This window comes from Anabas testudineus, chromosome 22 (assembly GCF_900324465.2).
Source record: "Anabas testudineus chromosome 22, fAnaTes1.2, whole genome shotgun sequence".
In the NCBI taxonomy this organism is placed as follows: domain Eukaryota; kingdom Metazoa; phylum Chordata; class Actinopteri; order Anabantiformes; family Anabantidae; genus Anabas; species Anabas testudineus.
In genome coordinates this window covers 17,954,800-17,975,447 of record NC_046630.1, presented here as the reverse complement: position 1 = coordinate 17,975,447, position 20,648 = coordinate 17,954,800, and the positions used below count along the sequence as shown (strand labels likewise).

At 40.1% G+C, this 20,648-nt stretch overlaps 2 protein-coding genes across 3 annotated transcripts in view; both read right to left on the bottom strand.

Moving 5' to 3' along the window:
• Window positions 1–175: 175 nt before the first annotated feature.
• On the bottom strand, window positions 176–4,151 carry kcnv2a (potassium channel, subfamily V, member 2a). Its single transcript, XM_026340092.1, has 9 exons — window positions 4,017–4,151; window positions 3,477–3,626; window positions 3,166–3,344; window positions 2,877–3,048; window positions 2,067–2,258; window positions 1,725–1,979; window positions 1,536–1,652; window positions 1,317–1,442; window positions 176–939 (listed from the first exon to the last, which is right to left on the bottom strand). Exons 1-9 carry the CDS (start codon window positions 4,149–4,151, stop codon window positions 625–627), a joined length of 1,641 nt encoding a protein of 546 aa, XP_026195877.1. The 3' UTR covers window positions 176–624.
• A 1,330-nt stretch (window positions 4,152–5,481) lies between these two features.
• vldlr (very low density lipoprotein receptor) overlaps window positions 5,482–20,648 on the bottom strand; it is a 41,198-nt gene continuing 26,031 nt past the window's right edge. Inside the window, exons 11-20 of one of the 2 annotated variants that reach the window (XM_026339752.1) lie at window positions 19,539–19,710; window positions 18,544–18,768; window positions 18,316–18,434; window positions 17,099–17,238; window positions 16,165–16,306; window positions 15,469–15,618; window positions 11,592–11,651; window positions 7,670–7,747; window positions 7,234–7,403; window positions 5,482–6,673 (exon numbers count right to left, since the gene is read on the bottom strand). In XM_026339752.1, the coding sequence (XP_026195537.1) occupies window positions 6,638–6,673; window positions 7,234–7,403; window positions 7,670–7,747; window positions 11,592–11,651; window positions 15,469–15,618; window positions 16,165–16,306; window positions 17,099–17,238; window positions 18,316–18,434; window positions 18,544–18,768; window positions 19,539–19,710 (1,292 nt within the window). In that variant the 3' untranslated portion in view covers window positions 5,482–6,637. The remainder of the gene's footprint in view (window positions 6,674–7,233; window positions 7,404–7,669; window positions 7,748–11,591; window positions 11,652–15,468; window positions 15,619–16,164; window positions 16,307–17,098; window positions 17,239–18,315; window positions 18,435–18,543; window positions 18,769–19,538; window positions 19,711–20,648) is intronic. The other variant, XM_026339753.1, reaches the window with a different exon arrangement.

Genomic DNA, 20,648 nt, shown 5'->3' with positions numbered 1-20,648 from the left:
TACAGGTTATTTGTAAAGTCTGTTTCCTGATCTACTAAAAGTCACTCAGGTCGGCTTAGCACTTTGTGTTTTAAATCTTTATGCTGTTTTATTGAACACAGGACAGGTAGACAGGTTTCATATTCATATGCTTAACTTAAAATTTATTTCAATCCTGTTGTCGTTTATTGTTCATATGATGGACATGAGATAGAGGATGGACAGAAAGGAAAGCAGATGGAATCACACAGGTATGAAGATTAAATGGATTTAAACTCTATAATTAACTATAACCAGCTGTTCTCCAGTCAACTCCCAACTTGTGCGAACAAATCAGAAGGCACTGACCTCTCCACCAGTGCATGCTGGGATACGTTGTAACAGTAATAATCTTACAGATGTCAGTTCAGCAACACAAACCCTTTGAATGGCCATGACTCCTGGAGGCTTGTTCTTGCACAGGATGTAAAGGGATAAAGTTACTGTTGGACAGATTGTCTGGATCATTTCCACTTCCTCTGCTACACAAGCTGATAGTTTCCGTCTCCATCAGCGTCCAGTAATGTCGCCCATAGTTTTCTGAGGTATTAATGATTATCAGTGGTCAACAATCAGTGAATTTACAAGAACAGTTCTGTCAGAATTTCAGTTTTCCAGATGAATCTCACTGTAGTTTTGGAAACCTACAGCGTGGCTCACTGCAGACTGGACGACGTCCTCGTAGCACTCTGCGAACTTCTTTGCCGCTCTTCTGGTGAAGTGCAGCTTCCCGCGGGCCCTGCTGATGGCCGTGTACTCGTGGGACTTGAGCTTGGCGTAGTAGTCGGAGAACTTGTTATAGAGGATGGAGATGGGCATGCCGTTGAGGATGATGCCAAAGGAGATGCAGGCGAAGGCAAAGATACGGCCCAGGTTGGTCTCTGGGAGCACGTCGCCGTAGCCCACAGTGGAAATGCTCACCTGAAGGGTCACAGAGGAAAACCAAGAAAAACAAAGAGCTTCATGAACTTTGGGCAAATCTTCAGTAAGACGTTGAGTAAAATCTACATATTTTATATTTTAGACATCTACAGAGATGTAGGCTTTGAACTGAGCACTGATGACAAGCCTGAAGGTTCCTCTCCCCTTAAGTCTGGATGACTAAATTATTATTTTTATTTTATTCCACTTACTTTAAACGTGATGTGTTTTGTTTGCGCTATTGTGAATAAAACATGGGTTTATGAGATTTCCAAATCATTACATTCTTTTAGTGTAGGTAACAGGCAGATGATACAAAATGTGGAGAAAAGAAGGAAACAGGATGTTTGACTGTCCGTAGTTACTGACACACTTACAGCAGCCCACCACCATGCATGTGGTATGGAGGTGAAGTTAGTGTTGTAAACGTCGTGCTCCACAGTGTAGACCATGGCTGAGAACATGAAGATCCCCATGCCGATGAAGAGCAGTAAACAGCCCACCTGCACACACAAACACATTCTCAATGATCCTGTGGGCAGCCTGAGTATGAGTCAAAGGTTTATTTCACATCACGTGCAGGTTCAGGGTCTGACCTGCTGGTAGCACTGTCTCAGTGTGAAGCCGAAGGCCCTGAGGCCTGTCGAGTGACGAGCCAGCTTCAAGATTCGAAAGATTCGCATGAGACGCATGATCCTCAAAACCTGACCCACCTGCAGAGAGAGTAAACACAGTGAGGACAGAGTTTTCCGTTTCTAATCAGCCCTCGGGCGTCTTGTTTTGACCTTTCCCACGCGAGCCACAGTCTGGATGTCCCCTGAATGCCGGTGCATGTCCTCGTCCTCGAAGCACTCCAGGGTCATCTGCAGGTAGTGCGGCAGGATGGCGATCAGGTCGACTGTGTTCAGCATGCTGCGTCCAAAACACTTGAGGTCGGGCGTGGAGGCCAGGCGCAGCAGGTACTCCAGGGTGAAGAAGGAGATGCAGAACGTTTCAACATACTCACCGTAGAATCTACCACTGAGCTGGCCGGAGGGAGTCTGGAACAGAAAGAACACGTAGAAGGGCCATTCTGCTATTTTCCAAAGTGTCTAGTATCAGTTTACTGAAAGAATCTCCTCACACACCTTGTACTGCATCTCGTCCACAGTGTTGAGCGTCATGGCTACAAGAGAGATCAGCACAAAGATGGAGGAGGCGACCGCCATCAGCTTAGCTGTGATAGAGGAGAAAGGTTTCTCCATCAGGTTCCAGATTTTCCTCCGGGTCGTCCCGAAGACCATGTAGTCAAATAAGACCTCGTTCTCCTCCATCTCCACCTACACAACAGAAACAGAGGAGGAGTTTAAATAACCAAATTAAATACGGCATCCTAAACTGAGGACAAATCATGATAAAACCTCAAATTCACAAGTATCAAGACTGATCAACGGGGAAGAAACTGGCACCAAAAAAAAAAAAAAAAAACTAAAACAAACTGCAGCAGAGTGGGACCTCTTCTGTGATGGAATTAAATCTGTGACATAAGAAAGCTTCTCCTGTCTCTGCTCTCCATCTGTCAAGACGGCAGAGTGGAGATTTATAATGTAGGTCAGAGAGCGTCAGCCGGCAGATTAGAGACTAAATGTCACAGGTAAAAAAATAAATAAATCAAACAACGCAGCATGACATTTCTGTTTTGCATGTCTTTAATAACATTTGGAACCCGGCAGGTGAGAAGAACTAATAATTAGTGTGCACAAATGACTAAATCCTAACTAAATTCCACTGGAAGCTGCCTCCAGTGTGTTGTGCAGGTTTGCATACTTACACAATATTTATTGTTAGCTGGTCAGAAAGAAATTGTGGAGTGAATCACTGCAGGTTGTAATGATGTGGCTCCTCTGCATGTTTCTCTAGGCTCCTCACATGTGGCTAAACAAACACAGTGGACTCACCTCTGCCATCAGCTGCCTCTGTATTTTCAGTTGCTCGTTCAGCTCATCCTGCCTCTCTTCAAAGGAGATGCGGCAGCAGCGTTGGCTGTTCTTGATCCTGACGCCCCAGTAGTTTATTTCCTCCAGGAAGCTGCGGGGACACAGCTCATCTTTGATCCACAGCACTCCAGTTCTGACGGACAAGACAGACACACAAGACTGATGTCCAGGATTGTTCCCAGTGGCCATAGAAAGGAGAGAAAATCTCAGCGTGTGTTCAGAGTGTGTGGTTTCATCTTGTGTGTCTCACCTGTAGAAGTTGAAAATGTTGTGGAAGATTTGAGGATCCCTATCAAAGAAGAACTCGTTGCTCTGGACGACGTAGTCATCACACAGGTCCAGCTTCTTGCTGTGGTCTGTGTATGTAGCCAAGCGGCCAATGCGTGTTTTTGGATACTTGGCAGCTAGTCTGTAGGGCAGTTGGTACACCTGGAGGACACGCAGAACATGAGAATCTGAGCCAGCAGTATGAATCAGTCTGTTACAGAATCTAAGAATCAGGAGGTGTTGGCACTGTGGATTCCCTCAGCAGGCCAATCATCTGAGGCTGAGTGAAGTTACCGTTCCACCAACGTTGATGTTGAGAGTGAACTGTTTGTTAGGAGAGAGCAGCAGGCGAGAGGGAGACACCGGGAATCGATCCTCCTCCTCCTCCTCTTCTTCATCATCTGCATACTCAGCATAAAGATCATAGATGTCTCTGCCCAGATCCTTCACAAATGAAACAAATATAAACGTCTGTTAATGTTGGTGAGCCTGAAGTTTGGCCAACATCTCCAGCTGTTTTATTGTTTCAAAGTTTCCATAAGTGACTAAAGAGTGGAGGAAAGATGCAGACATCTTTCTCATATAGCACTTTTTATTAGACAGCTCTTAAAACGCATCTGGGGAAGTGCAACAAACACCTGTGAAGTCAAGAGTCCTAAACACGGTGCATCTGAAGTGGGAAGAATGGGTCTAAACATTGCTGCAGTGTTGTAAAGCTTAAATGAACACGTCCAAAATATTCTTCAGTAAAATCTGAGTATGCACACTGTGGCACACAGCTTTGAGAGAAAAAAAAAAAGCTGTAGAAACAATAAATAGTGAATAAGAACTAACCTGCATGGAGTTCCATGGCTTAAAAGCATAGATCAAATCCAGATCTTCATCTAGGTCTTTGGTGGCTTGAGTCCGGCTCCTGAGCTTATAGCTGTGGAACAAACTCCTGCTCCGGGCTCTGAGGCGAGTCAACATGGTCGCTGCCGAGCGTGGATGTGTTTGAAATCTAAAACTAACAATCCTGAATGTACAGCAGAGACTTCTGGGCAACTATAGCATCATTTTACTATTAAACACACACACACACACAGCTGACATCTTGTGCATGTGCACACGACTTTGAACACATGCACAGCAACTGTACAAGCATACAAGGTTAACATCTGTTTTCACACGAAATCAGAAACAAACCATGTCAACATACACACACAGAGCACTGAAGTAGACGCAACACTTGGTCTAATGCAGCTGACTGAGATGATCTGGGTGCTTAAAGTTTTAAATACTATGATCCTCTTCTATCCTTCCACTCTCTCTCTCTCCTCCTACTGACTTCAACATGTCTGATGTCGTAACTTTACAAATCTGGTGAACAACAGGACTCAATTTAATCTGCTGACTTTTGATTTACTGCCTTCATTATGTGATGCACACTGTAGATAATGAAATAAGACTAAATGGAGGCACCTGCTAGTGTTGGTAAATATCTACTACATACAGTGCAACATTATTTTGTACATACTTTGTATTGATCTTTTTTTTTGTGGTTGTTTGCGGATTTTAGTGAAAGTGTGATTAAGTCAAAAGTTCAGTTTACTAGAGACTCTGCACTTGCTAATGCATCGATATCCCCCATTATTTTACGTTTAGTCTTAATTAGCAAATGTTAAGCTAGGATAGTGAACAAGATAACTGCTAAACATTAACATGCAGCTGCAAGCACTTCAACCACCCAACTCAGTCACCACAACAGTCAGCCTGGATGCCTTGTCCAATTCTTCAAGATGCTACAGTAGAAGACAGCGGCAGCGTTTCTGCACAAAATTTATGTACGGCTTCCTCTTTGCATTTTAGGTTTAGTTTTAAATGAAAATGAAATAATTCAGTTTTATGCTGTGGGTGTTAAATTATGTTGCGAATGTCAATTTAATTTTAGTGACATTTGCCCATGTTTAATCCCAAGTATTTTAAGATTTGCAGCTGGATTGTGCCACGTCTTTCCATATATAACTTAGACATTCACATGTGACATCCCTGCCCTAATCCAAATGTGTGATTGACGCATCTGATAAATCAACCATTCAGATTGGTGGAGGTGAAGATTAATCCTTGCTGCAGTTAAACAGGGATAATGAAGGACAGAGCCAGACTCATTCCAAATAAAATTACTTAAAGGCTTTTCCACCGTCTCGACCCACTTCCTCAACCTCAAATACGTCTCCTTCTGTCCATCCTTCAGCTGCTGATCCAGCTGATAATGTGCATGCTTAATGGGCAAGGAAATAAAAAAACACCATGTTCTGGATTAGGTTTTAATTCTGAAGTGATTTGCAAATCGGTTTCTTAACAGATAACAGAGCTCTTATGTCTTAAGTGTCCCCCCCCCTCACTGTACAACGCTAGAAAAAGTTCACAGCAACAGCACACAAACATACAAAATAGTTTTACCAAAGTCAGTTGTGTTGATTTTTTTCTCCTTTTTTTTTGCATTTTCTTTCTTGTTAAACACATCTGATCTCTAACCCTGGTTTGATGCCCAACCATAGCAAAAATTGATTTTAAGTCAAATGTATACAATCTTATTTACAAAGAACATTTGATCAAAGTGCATTGAAGAGAGTCCTGATTAACAATCATGTCTCTGAGGGATGATGAATTAATATGTACAGTGTTTACAAATGTAACCATGGCAATCCTTCCACATCTTTGATAACAATGAAAAAACTGCCTGTAAGAATGCACTCCAGATGGTACCATAGGAAACGAAACATAACAAAAAGGAAAACTTACAACTTTTACATATTGGTGCCAAATGTTTATCGTATATAAATATTCATACATCTGACCCTGTTGGATCACAGGAGGCAAGAATTAGGTTTGAAGTAATTTTTCCCCAGGAATGCCTCATTTCTAAATGACCCTTGAGGCCCATGCCAACTACCGATGACTCGCATCCAGTTTCAAATCCTGGTCAGCAGAGCCGATGTATTTGTCCAGAGAAATCGTGCATCCACTTGTCAGTTTTCCGGTTCAGTCTGAACACAGAGAGCCCATAAAAGGCAATCAAGTAGAGGAAAATCACCTAATTTCTCTCATGTGTTGTGAAATGAGACCCCTTTAGAGTGCCGGGTGTTAAAAATAAATAAAACAAAATAATATCACAAAAGTAGTTTGAGGGCTTAAAAGAAAAAAAAAAACATAAAACATAATGCAAAACAAAAGAACAAAACACTTTGGATACACTGAGTGAAACCTGTTATGACACATAATCATTAAGTATTCACATAATAAATAACATTTCCTCCAGTCATCCTCACCACAGGTAATGACATAATGCACTTTAGAAGGCATGTGGTCGTACTGTAAGGGCTGTTGCTACGGACAACCGTCAGCGTGGGACACCATGTGACGCTACGGGCTGCCGTAAAAAAAGAAGAAGAAAAAAAGACAAAACACGACAATCAGGATAAGTCGTCCTCTGTGCTCACTATAGAGATCTGGAGAGAGAGGAGGGGGAGAAGAGAGAGAAACAACTGGTTTGTTAAATGTTTGAATCATTTGTTTTGTACTGCGTTAAGACATGGTTAGCCTAGCTTACGGCAGCTGGAAGACTTGGATTGTTGCATCTTGTTCATTTCATACAAACAAAAACGTGCAATTCTAGGAGTAGTTCAGTGCTGCAACTGCTTCGCAATAATTATGACTTCTCCCTGTCTGACAGAACAGAAAGGTTTGCTGCAGTTGGGAGGATGATGGCAGAGGTTTGTGTGCATCATGTGGCTCTGGCCGGACTGAGGTTAAAACTGTTAAATCTGTTGCCAACAATGCACTAAGGATTATAAAGGCCACAAGATCAGTGTGAGAGAAGAGGTGTGCCGTTTCTACTCTCTTGGTCAGGGTGACATTTTAGCTTCACAGCTGCTTAGAAACTCATGGCTCTAAAGTAAAAACTGCCGTACGGACCATTTTGTACATTCCAGTTCACATACTCATCTACTGACAAATTAATGATTGAGATGCTGTAAAACACACTAGCTTGTTTTGACTGTCTACTCACTGCAGGATAGGTGTGTCCTACGTTGGCGCTGTGCCGGGTGATGTCAATGTTCAGGTCTTCTTCTGTGGTCTTAAGGTAGACGGGGTTGTCAAAGTTCATGCTCTTTTGGTTCTTTAGCTGCCAGTTTCTCCACATCAGGTAGGCTCCTGCCGCCGCCATCGCCAGAAGCACTGAGCAGGATGAAAAGTGGTCACAAACTCAGCTGGATACTCAGTAAATCAGTGTCCAGGCTCCAACATGAGGACCAATGAATAAGCATAGTTCTCACATGTGCAAGAATGTGTATGCATGTCTTAATGTATGCTTTTTGAGCATTAAAAAACAAAACAAAACATTTTTTAGTTTTTTAAAAAGTAATTAGTATGTTTCATGTTAGAGGCATTTTTGTGGCAAATGAATCATGACCTATACATCAGACTGTGTGAATTGTACTCACAGACAGGCAGGATGGCCCAGGCAGCAGCAGACCCTCTGGCAGTGGAGTTCACCTGGATTGATGTGCTCACATTGGCTTCTGAAAGAAAACAAATCTAAAAGTCAACACTTTAAATCCAACACACACAGCTGCCAACAACCACAACCACGAACTGATCATGTTCTGATCATTAAGACCTCTCCTTGCTCCATTTGAGGAAACATTTATTTTAACATGTCCTGACTGGGAAAAAGATTCTTTGCTCTGGGAAAAGAAACACTGTGTTTCTGGTGGGAGAGATAACAAGAATTGTTATATCACTATTAATGTACAGAATCATAAAAATGCCTGTAAGAGGGGATTTGTGAAAAGAGAAATTATTGGTCCACCGGATTTTTTTGGGAAACATGAAAAGTTTTGAAAACTTGATCTGGTAAGAGCACTGTATCTTTTATAATGTTTTGTTAAGGTTGCTCTGTCTTTTTCAATATGATGAGCATATTAAGACAAAGTCAACATAGTTAATGTCAGCTCAAGTTTCCAATTTGGGTGAAACTCGTCCAGCATAGACACAGCACATAGATTATAAGGTTCATCTAAATATATGCATAACTAAAGGAATGGGACTCATAACCACACCGCATGTGGAGCACAACGGGACACACATGAGTAGTCTTGTTCATTTCCCTACATCAACATTGTCCTGACTCCTGGTGTTCACGGAGCAGAGTGTTTTAGTCTCAGGAACGAGTGAGTGACATGACTGGCAAACAGCTTGGCTGAAAGGAGGGACAGATACCTCAGGACAAAGAACGGAAAAAAAATCTGCTCTGCTGCCAAATGTCTCAGTGATGTCAACAACATGCTTCAACTGCCTCAAAGTGGCTAGCTCGTCAAAGAGAAAGAAAGAAAGAAAGTTAAAAAAACAACACCACTAAACTTAACTTCTCTCTACTCTTTCATTATCTATAGCACTTACGCCAAGGGTCGTGAGAGGGGTTGGAGCTGACCCCAGCTATTGCGGGGAAAAATGCACCTACAAACAGATTAGAGTCACCAATTAACCCAACTGCATGTTTCTGACTGTGGGAGAAAACTCCAGCACAGGGAGAACATGCTAATCACGTTTCCCCACTATGCTTGCTAATTAGCAAATGTCAGCATTGCACAACACATTTCGCCAACACGTTAGAGCAAGATAAATATTATACTGGCAGATCAGCATAGTCACTGTGTAAGATGTAGACATTTAGAATCAAATCACCACTGTGAGACTTAAGCTACAGGTTCTAGGTCAGGGGTCAGCAACCTTTAACACCCAAAGAGCCATGGAAAAGTAAACACTGGGAGCCGCAAATACTGTGACATCTAAAATGAAGATAATATTGTTTTCTTTACCTTTACGTTCTGTATAAACAACTAAAGTGTGTTTCTTATGACATTTATGAAGTGCTACAGAGAAAATTAAATTGAATTTATGTAATGAACACATTTTGAACTCAAAGAAATTATGGCAAAAAATAAACAACACACCTAGTTGAAGGTCTCTTTCAAATAAATCAAAAAGCTGTACTTAAATTATCCATGTAGCAAACAAAATGTCATCCTTATATCACCTTTGGGCTTTCGGAGCGTGTAGCGTAACCTTGACCTGAATTAAAAAATTAAATTGGAAAAAAAAAGCACCATGTCACTAAACAATAAAAAAATAACTATCTGCATAAATATTTTACCTGCTACTGAACCTCTGCACACACCGTCTGTAAATTGGGGCTGTACGAAGTCACTTTCATCTTTACGTAAGCTGTAGTCTGTGAGGCGAGAGCGGCGTTTGTTTTTAAACGTAGTTCATGGTGGAGAACAGCTGCTCACATACGTAAGTGGATCTGAAGATCGACAGGATATTTCTTCATGTTTATGTGGGTGTCAGGGATGAATTCCATGTTTCAAACACGAGTTTGTCCAGTCTTGAAAGGTTCTCAGTATCACTCAATTTCTGACTCTACATTCAATTAAATACTATAATTAAATAAATAATTTATTTTCCCAAGCCACGCGGAGCCTCAGTATAGGGATGAAAGAGCCGCATGCAGGTTGCCGACCCCTGTTCTAGGTCTTGATAAAAAGTGTAAAGCTACTGTAGGAGCGCCCTGATAGACTAATGGTTACAGCACGTGACCCGAGTCCTGGGTTCCAGTTCAGCTGGGGATCTTTGCTGCATGTCATACCCCTTCTCTTCTCCCTCATTTCCTCTCTACATCTTCACTACTGTCTTTCAAAGGCAACAAACAAACAAACAAAAACAAACAAACAAAAAAACACCCAAAACAATCTTGAAAAAAATGAGGCTGGTAGGATTTTACTGTGCATTTTACAGTTGGTCAACAAATCTCATAAAAACAAAACAAAAAACCTAACAGAGCTGCTGGTGTGCATCGGAGTATGCATTAAAACAAAAAAAAGTATAATTATATCCATACGTGGAACTTTCCGATTCTGGATTCTGAATGAGTTTGATCATTTGGTGGTTTTGGGATTTGTGCTTATTTCTGCCACTAGGTGTTGCTCCTGAGGTGTGTTTGCTGCAGAATCTGACAGTTTAATATCCATACAAACTTTGTGAGAAGCCAATTCAACACAGGAGCAATACAATAAAAATACAGCACCCTGTGCAGGCACATACGAGCAGAAAAACGCAAAAAAGTCTTCAATACTAAACCAAGGGTCAAACTACTAGCATAAAAAGTCATGAGAACAAGTGCCGTAATTAGAAAGAGGAACTCATCAGCAAACCCCACAATGTGCTTTATGTTGGTGATTACAGCCTTTATGTGCATCTCATTCACAAACTGCATTTCTCTGAGGATTAGAATACAGTTAATGAGCAAACACCGCATTTCAGCTTCAGCTAAAACTTGAGTCTGACATATTTACAGTCAAGCTAGATGCACAGCACATATTGAGGTTATGACTAAACTAAAACAATTACAGAGCATGGACAAAGCAAACTGTAAAAGAAAACCCTTCAGAATTCATATCTACTATCCAGACCAAAATTGAGAAATGACATCCAGCATCCAGGTTATAAAGAACTTGTCAATGAGGATGCAAGACAACAATTTAAGTGTCTGATATGACAGTTTAAAGATCAGCTAACATGTAAACAGATTGTCTCTTACAGAGAGATGTGAATGAGTAAAGGAGGGGAGCGATTTCTGACTTATTAAAACCTTGAGCCCAGCTTCTATTGACCTATATTTTCTCACATTAAAAGTTATTGTGCACCATGAAGAGTAATGCTGCATCAAGCATCAGTAAGATTTGGTAAGATTTATAAAGCACACAGCACTAATTTTGGCTTCTGAGACTTGAAATTAATATTGTAAAAATGTTGGAGAATTTTGTATTTTAGGAGTTAACAGAACAGTGGCAGCTGGGATTGAATTACCTCTTAAATAGTTTGAAGATTCTCAGTAATCCAAGTGAAGTTACCTTAAATACCTTAGGCCACTTCACCATGTGTTACACATTTAATATAAAGTGCCTAAATCATGTGAAATGTAGCAAGGCCTGCAACATCTACATAATAAGCAAGCACCAAAGCACAGACAGAACCCAACAGGTAGACAGAAGAAAAACATTCAACCAAGACATGAATTCATTTGATAAAGCACTGTGGACATGAGGAGTAATTCTACCATTTCATTTTGGCAGTAGATCAACTAAAAATGCTGATTAAAGGAGTACAAACTGTTCAACTGTCTGCATCAACAAGCACTTAAAACTGCAGAACATCTGCTGCTTAACAATTAAAATGGGAAAACACCTCCTGCATCCACAGTAAGGGATAAGAAAAATCTGTTATTTATTCGTTTAGCACGTTTTAAAGTGAATCACCATCCGAGACACAGGCAGCAGAAAAGGTGACGGCTGATGGTTTTACCTGGGGGTGGCTTTGTTAGAGCTTTCCCATCATCCTTTGAGGGAACTTTGGTAGAAGTGTCTGTCAGAGAGAGCCAAGAATCAAGCTTTTTACCAGAAAATAAAAACATCAAGCTGCACAAGTTGCCCTACTTTGAAACGACACACATGCAAGTAGGCCTTCTCTGAAAATAGACCAGATCTCAGGAGACTAAACTAGTAAATAAATGCTCGACATATGAAAGCTGGATCCACCTTCCTGGCATGAGGGGGAAAAAAACAAAACAAAACAAAGTCAAGAAATGCAGTCATGACACCATCTAGGTGTTTTTTTTTTTTTTTTTTGCATCAACGGTGGCATAAACATTTAATAGGAGTATGGCTGTTCACAATGAAAACATCACCCTCTGGAATGCTGAAAGGTAACTAAATATTTCCAGTAAGGCGTTGGATTGGATTTGAACTTGATTAGCATATTTAATTAATAGTGGAGCTTAGATAAAGTCTTGACAACCTCTTAATCAACTGAAACCATTATTCCAAAACTGACAGTTTCATATTTATTGTACATAGATGAGACTGGTGGTGACAGTTCTAGTTTGTATCCTAGGTAACAAACTCAGTGGCATCCCAACACATCCACCCCCCCCCCCCGAAAAACAACAACAACAACAACAAAAACAAAAACAAACAAACAAAAAAAACATCCTTGAAACATCCAATTTCAGTCTGACTGCTCAGCCTGAAAGATAAAACGCTCCACAGTGGTCTCTAAAGGCTGATATATGAATCCCTCTGTGGTAGTTTCAGGTTCTTGAAGTTAGGAGCATTGCTTATTACTTCACTAACAAGATTAGACTTGGTCAAAGCTGCAGCTACACAATGCTCTACAGTTCCTATTCGGTCCAGCTGCGATGGCTGTAAGACGGGATAAATATCTTAGCTGTAGGTTTAGTAAAGAGTGACAAAGCCCTTAGCTGCTGCCCAATGAGTAGGAAGGTGGAGAAGCATTCAGCAAGTGACAGACATCACACTTCAACCCCTCCCATACTATTCTCACTTTTAAATAGTCCCAGAAATGCAGACAAGCGTGTAAACACAGTTGCAGAAACACACAAAGACGCAAGATACACACACGCCCCTCCTGCCTGGAGAAAATCTAGTTTGCATGGATTCACAACTTGGCAACGTGGTTGGTACATTCAGTCATCACAGCGGCTGTAAAGTGCCTCGAAGCAGCTCCAGATTCTCAAGCAGTCTGTGAGGAGGTGAGTCAGGCTGCAGAGACATTCACTGTATGGTCGCTATTACATTTTATAGATCATGCAGACTGTTAAAGCTGCTGCAGACCTGACAGGCCGGTGCACAGGGCTCATCTCACCCCACCACATTACCTTAGACTGGTCCTATACCTAATTGCCACATAGCTCTAAATTATTTATACAGATATGCATGCCAGTGGTGAAATCAATGTAACTATATAACTGAAGACTTGAAGCAGATGCAAATGTCACTTTTGCAAGAAATATATCAAAGATCACAAAGGTCAATAGGAGAATCTTCTGAGCACCATCATTATATACCAAATTTCATGGCACTTTCTTTGGTTTTTGGTTACACAAGCCATGATAGACAAACCACATTTTTATCATGCTTAAAAGACTAGGACATACTAATGGGTGGGCAATGAAGGCGCCCATCACAATACACAAAGAAAATTAGCGAATTTGACAAATTGTTAATAAGTGAAAACTGCTAAATAGCCCACATCAGCCTCTCGCAATCCCAATCCTACACTAGTTATGGAATGGACAAAAAAAGATGGAAGACAAATGTGATATAAATGCCGTAGTACTACAGAGTCAAGATATTTGGAGATAAGAGACAGAAACCGGCTGCAAAACTAACAAAGAAAAAACAAAAAAACACTAGAAACAGCGTCAACTCTCACCAGAAATAGAGGAGTAAAGGAAAATTCAAGTACAAGACTAACTAGGCAGACTTTCATTCAGGAGGGCAGGACGACGGCAGAGCAGAGGGTTGTTAGGGAGCTGTTCCACTACTTTGTGTACACCAGTGTCTCGGTCTACAGTTTTGAGTCCAATTAGGAGAGTATGTGTGCTGAATTCAGCTGTCAGGTCATATGTGATTCAGTATGAAGAGGCTAATCTGTGAGAGGCCAGAAAGGTGGAGGATGGTTCAAGATAAAAACAATGGGAACAGTACATCAGAAAGAGAACCGAGTTTCCCAGCAAGCTTTTCAAAGCCAAGAAAGAATATTAAGGGAAGCAAGGCTACAGTTTGATGTTAATTTTTTAAAAGCAATAATTCAATCATATCCCATGTCTACCACTAGAAGTAATATGATCAAAGTAGTACGTAGTAAGAAGAATAAAAAAATGTCAACCTTTTGGAATTTCATGGTTTTCTGCATTAATTTGTATTCATGTATGTATTCATTGTGCTCTTGGGGTCATTTTGACTGGTCGTCCACTTCTTGGTAGAGTAGCCACAGTCCCAAAGTGTAACTTTAGAAACTGTAGACTGGTGAATTTCTAAAGTCTTTGACTTCATTTTGTAAGCCATTCCAGCTTTATGTTAATTATCAATTCTTTATCGTAGATCCTCTGAAAGCTCCTTGTGGTGAGGCATGGCTTACATAAGCACAGTCTTATTGTGTGCGAGTGTTTTTTTTGTCAGTCAGAGTAACTCTAGCTTTGAGGTCATTCACATACTTTTCCTCTTGCACCATTAGGTTTTTATAGTTGTTCTCAAAGGCATGAAAGTCAATTTTATCTGTGGTATTATTTTAGGCACATATTAATGTATAATATTTATATTATGATAAATTTATGCAAAAACACATGAAATTCCAAAAGGTTCACATACTTTTTTTTGTCACTGCACTGTGAGATTAGATGTCATGATTCTAAGCACAAGGATAGGGAAATCATGCAGAAACTGTATGGTCTCTACAGAGCCCTCCCCTCAACCCCACCCCACAACCTGTTGTGCCAGGCCAGATACAGTGGCAAATCCCTGCAGAGGGTTCCATAATTACATGGAAATGTGATTCGGAGGCTGTTACAGAAGCAGAGTCATTGCTGTGTTAACCATCACCCCATATATTCTGCTGTCATTGCAATCAACTGATGACACTAATTAGTACAGAGACCAGGACGGAACTCAACAAACCAAAAATGAACCAACAGGCAATGCTCAAGAGAGCAGGAATGACTGGAAGCACCTTGAGCAGTGAATTCAGCTGTCAGGATGAGATGACAAAGACACTTTTAAACACAGGAGGAGACAGAGCTGCAGCAGAGATGTGGAGAACAGTGTTGAGACTTGCCAAAGAGGCACTGAAATAGTAGATCACAACACCAACTGAGCTACTGTTCAGCTGTCAGACAACTAACACAAACAGACAGCTGAGTTTGTGGCTGGCACTCATACAGATAGAAGGCTTGCAGAGGTAGCACACAGCAAGGGAGCACGCTTTAGTAACTGAGGAGCAGAAAAAAAGTGAATAAGTCAAACTGGCTTTTGCAACAGCCAGTTTCAATTTCAGGGATTTGTTTCAGCCTTTTACCTTGCTTTTTAAGTCACATTTTAGAGAGGAAAAGAAGAATGAAACAAATGAATGCAAAGTATTGTCCTCAAACACATTGATCTATCATTTGTGCTCGTTAACTCCTTAGGCCATCCATGCTGGGCTGAAGGCACAAAGTCAAATTGAATTCCTCCTACTGGATTTTTAATAGTGTTTTTCCCCCCAATGATTCCTATGACTTGGCTTTTACAACTTTTTTTCTATAGTGTTTACATTTGTGTTACAAATTTGGTAAAGTTTGAAATGAAAGAGATGGAATCAATGTCAGTGTGGTGCTGCAACTCACCAGGTCTGCAGCGTAAGCCATCAGCAGCCAGCTCCTGTCCTTCTGGACACATACAGGTGTATTTGGGAGAGTGTTTGTTGATTTGTGGTGCAGGCAAACACATGTAGCTACAGCCTCCATTTTCGCCTTTCTCTGCGCACCAGTTTGTTCCTGCGTAACAGTCAACATAAGATCACTGTAAATCAGTGCTGAAAGTGCAGCCTGAAAAGCTGTAATACTTTACGTTAACTGATCTCATCTCAACTACCATGTATTTTTGTACAATTCAAACCAACTAAAGGAAAAAGAGACCCTGAAAATAGCAGTCTGAACAAACAACATACTTTAAGCCCCACTTATGTTCAATATGCTTTTCACACAAGGTCTTTATTCACAGGTGGGGCTTGCTCAGTTGTTATTGAACTTTAGGTGCTCAAATTCTTCATATTTCTCACGTGTTTGCTTAAAACTCCATCCATTCCTGAAAATATGATTCAAAACTTCTAGGACAGGCTGGGAAGTGGATCTAAAGTTAATGTTTTGTCAAAAAGCAAGAAGCCAGTAATGTTGGCTTAATGGCTCTTTTAAAAAGCAAAAATAACAGTGGACCTCAGCTGAGGGTTGCTGTAATGTCACTGAGCCTGCAGGACTGATGAATAAGAAGATTTTCCAGCTCAGTGACTGTTGATGCCTCTACTGCCCCCTCCTAGCTCTTACCTGACAGCTGGATCAGTTCATGGTACACTATGATGTCCTGGGGGTCGTTCAGGTTGCTGGCCAGTGTCACTACGTCAGTGCCTGTGAACTTGTTTGCGCCATAGATTGCTTCATTTTCACCGTCTGTCCAGAAGACTCGATCCTGTTGAGAAGGCAGAAACATCCAGCTCATTTTTCTATCAAGCTACAAATCACCCAACTACTCTCACCTCGTGGTCATCACATTTATCACAGTAAAATTGTAAAACAAGTCCTTTTTACTTTCAAGTAACTTGTTTTAGTCAACCAAAGTTTATCCACAAACCAGCAGTATAAAGCGTGTGTATTGCAGTAAATTCTTTCAGCTTTCATTACTCGGAGTAAGTGGCATTCATATCACGTTAACCCTGTTCAGTATGTTTATCACCCCAAAACCTAATTGGCTTTTTCCCTATTAGTCTATTAAGACTGCAAGGTTTTCATTGATAGAGGTAGCAAAAGAATGCTATTATCAATGCATTAACCAAAGTGTTACAGAAAGCTGTAAAACACTGTTATTGTAACGATTAGTAGCATTAAGAATTGCTTAATGTTGTTCAGACATTAGCCTACCCTAAGCAAAATGTCTGCACGTTAATAAATGTGTCATCTGTCTCAGCGAGAGCAACTGAGCAGTTGTGTGGGTGTAGTGACAGAACCAAATGCCACTGATTTTATGATTCAGAAAGACCATGTGAAAGCCACAGAACACCCATAATGTGTAGGTTTGAAACTGATTTAGTGGCATTTTAGTGGCAGCTGTACCAAGTAAGTTAATGCCCTCGCAAATACAATGTTGATTTAAGCTATGTTGCTTTATAGATCATCCATGTTACATGGCATCATATCAATGTGTCACCTTGAAAAAAAATAAAATAAGGAGTAATTCGAGAAAGAAAATAAACAGCTGCAGTACCTCAAAAACCGTAAGAGCAAATGGGTGAGCCAGGTAATCTGAAGACTGCAGTACTTTCTTCCTGTTGTCGCCATTGAGGTCAACGCTACAGAGCATGTGCAGCTTAGAGTCAACCCAGTACAACCTGCCTTTGATCAGATCTAGGAAAAAGATGGACATGGAGAAACAAGGTGCAATAAGGTAAGATACAGATAGAGGCATCAGACAGATGGAAGAAAATTATAGAAAAATTAAATGGAGAGAGAGAGAAAAAAAAAAGTGAAAACAGCAAACAAACAAACAAAAAAAAAAAAACAACTACAACAAAAACAAAAAAAACCCCACAATAATTACATAAAATAAAAAATGCAGAAGTGAACCAGGAAGACAAATGAATTGAAAAAAAAAATTTGGACAGAGAAAATTAGATCAGTGGGTGAAACAGAAAATAAGGGTGAAAGAATCAAGAAAAGCACAGAACGAAGATAAGGCATGGAGGGCAAAGATAAGGAAAGAAGAGTGTCTGCATAAAAATCAATACAACATTTCACTAACAAGGACAAATCAATCGCTGTACCACAGTGCAGGGTGTAGGGCTGCAAGTGCAGGAGGAGAAAGGCCAAACAAAGAACATTTGATTATTTGGTTGGTAACGCATATAAGACATCACACTGTTATAACGCTGACATTCAGAGCCCTCCAAGACAGCAGTAATTAATAATATACCATGTATTGATTCCTATAGGGGTAAATTCAGACTTCACCTCTCCATTCTTTTCAACTTGAGTCACATCATGACCTGACAACCTTTTGTGTAGGTGCTTGTAGTCAGGAATGATTCAATAGTAGCTGTGTCTTTCAAAGTGGATAAAAATACTAAATGTGTGATGTAAATACAAACTACATTTGGCTTCATTTGATGAGGAGTTTGGAAGAAAGTGGTGATGACAGCTGAAAATTGACAGACTAAATCTCACTAACTGAACTGTCTGTTCAAGTAAAAATACTTAAAGGAGCTAAAATGTCAGTTGAGAAGTAAGCATTGCAAGTTAACACTGAAAAATGTTGAGAAACAGTTAAGACATGAATTAAATGAAAGGTAAGTAGTGGATAAAATGTAAGGCCAGAGAGGGGAGAACAGCTGAAAAGCGTTAAAGAGTAGGTATAAGCACTGAGGTCCATCAATTAAAGAATCTCCACAACTACAGCAAGATTAACGTGTTTGCGTGTGTTCCTACCCAAAGTGATTCCATTAGGCCACTGGATGTCTGTCGCCACCAGAACCTGTCTGTCCACTCCATTCATACCAGATTTCTCAATCTTGGCAGGCTCACCCCAGTCAGACCAATACAGAAACCTGTGGGACCAACACATTCACACACTTATATCTATGCAATCGCATAAGTATGACATCAGTCATACAAGGGTTTTATCTGACATAATCAAAACACAAAGCTTCCACTTACCCAGACAATGGATCCACAGCGATGGAGGCTGGTTCTTTGAGACCTCTGTTGAACAGAACTTTCTGTTTGGTTCCATTGAAGTTGGCCACAGAAATTGTTTTGGTGCTAAGGTCAGACCAGTACAGGTTTTTATAGATCCAGTCCACAGCAATTCCAACAGGAGTCTGAACATTGTCTATTACTTTGTTGTGGGTACCAGCGTCCTGTCGTTTGTCCAGCTTAATGCTTTGGATACAAAGAAACACAAATATAAATTTAACTTAATTTTCCAGTTGAAAATTTACATACAGGATATGTAAACAAAAAGGGTTTCTAAAAATTTTATAATCTAAGAATGTTCTCAGTAAAAGCAATAAGTTCAATAATCACTTGGGCATTAGTGCGAGTTGCTCCTGCTTTCATTTCAAGAATATAGGTCAACATGTCTGATGTTCAACTTACATATTAACAACTGAGAAGTCATCTGAAAACTTTGGTCTAACGCCAACGACAGTTTATTGTTCAAGACAAATATATGCATGCAGTGCTCCATTTAATGCTCAGTATTAGCGACTCTCATTCCTACATGGTTCATCTACAGTACCTCAAGTAACATGAACAGCTCTTTTTATCATGCTTTAAATACAAGTATATCAAAATACAGCTAAGACTGAGTGGTTTAAAAAATGAAATATGTAGGATGAGGAATGTTATTTCTGTATTTTACCAAAGCAAACCAAGAGCTATTGCTGGAAAAACTGACTGACCTTAAATGCTTATTAAACAACAAAAAAAAAACTCTAAAGAAGCCTTTAGAAAGAGGCTGAAAGAAAACATTTTCCAAAGGAAACATTACTGCAGATTGCAGAGATTTTGCTGCCGTCATGGTTTCCTTCTCTCACTAGGAAACACATGTATAATTGTACTCAATTGTCAGATATTACTTTACCACTCCTTTTTTAAGAGTTGTTTTCAATGTTCCTTTGCATGTTAGATGGCTGTTGTGTGTAATCTACCTATATATAGCCTTCTGGCCCAAGTCAGCCCAGAAGATCATCTGCTGGTCAAAGTCTGCATCCAGAGCCACTGTGTTCCTCTGCTGTTCTACTATTTGAGTGTATTCTTTCCTCTCCAGACCCAGACGACGAATGTCACGGCGGTTAGTGAAGATCAGGCATGGCTCCTTACCTGAGAAAAGAAAAGGCTTTGTAATCAGAACCAGAAAATATAGGTCAAAGTGACACCTCTTCTCTGTTGCTAATATTGCTCTGTTCCACTTAATGATGCTAGTAACTTTCACACCTGTTAGACCTGACAAATCCCTCCGAATTAGATGTACAGTATGTGTTTAAAACACCTTGTTAAAGTGTGTGGGCTTTTTACCATATCCTTTTATATAACCTGTTTGAACAGAGAAACCAAATGACCATGTCTTTTCTCATTCTGTCTCATTCTCTCTCTTTATTGGGGGAAAATGGCTGAAGGATATAGTGACTGTCTTTGTCAACAAGCAACACAATCAAGTCTTTAACTGCAGAGAGAGCGCGAGAGAGAGAGAGCACGTGACCAGCAGACTAGTGGATGACATCTGTTGTCACCGGCTGAATGACAACACAAGAGCCTGTCTGACAACAACATTTAAAGGTAACAAGTCAAAGATATTTCAGGTTCATTTTTCTAACTTGAAACATGTCTAGCATCGCATTCCTCACATACTCAGCTATTCTCACTGAGAAAACGTACACTTGTCAATTTGTTTCAATTCAATGTTGGTTTTCAGCTTTGATAGAGAGATAGATAGAGATAGAGAGATATAAAAAACATCAAATGAAATATTGACTTTAGTGTAGATTAAGCAGAAAGGATCTTGACTTCAAATTACTTTTAATTTATTTATTTTAAGAGATTTTAATTCTATTCCAGTCTTTATAAAGATCGGTTTTAAGATGAAAACAGACATTCCACAGAATTTGAAGTATACTTTATTTCTGGCAAAGCTATAATTTAGCGTTCTAAACTAAACAGAATATTATGGCCTCTGTAATTAAAGCTGTGGTTTCATAGACTGTTAGTGGCCATAGCTACTGAGTAGTGACCAAGTAGAATCTTTGAAGCTGCCATTATGT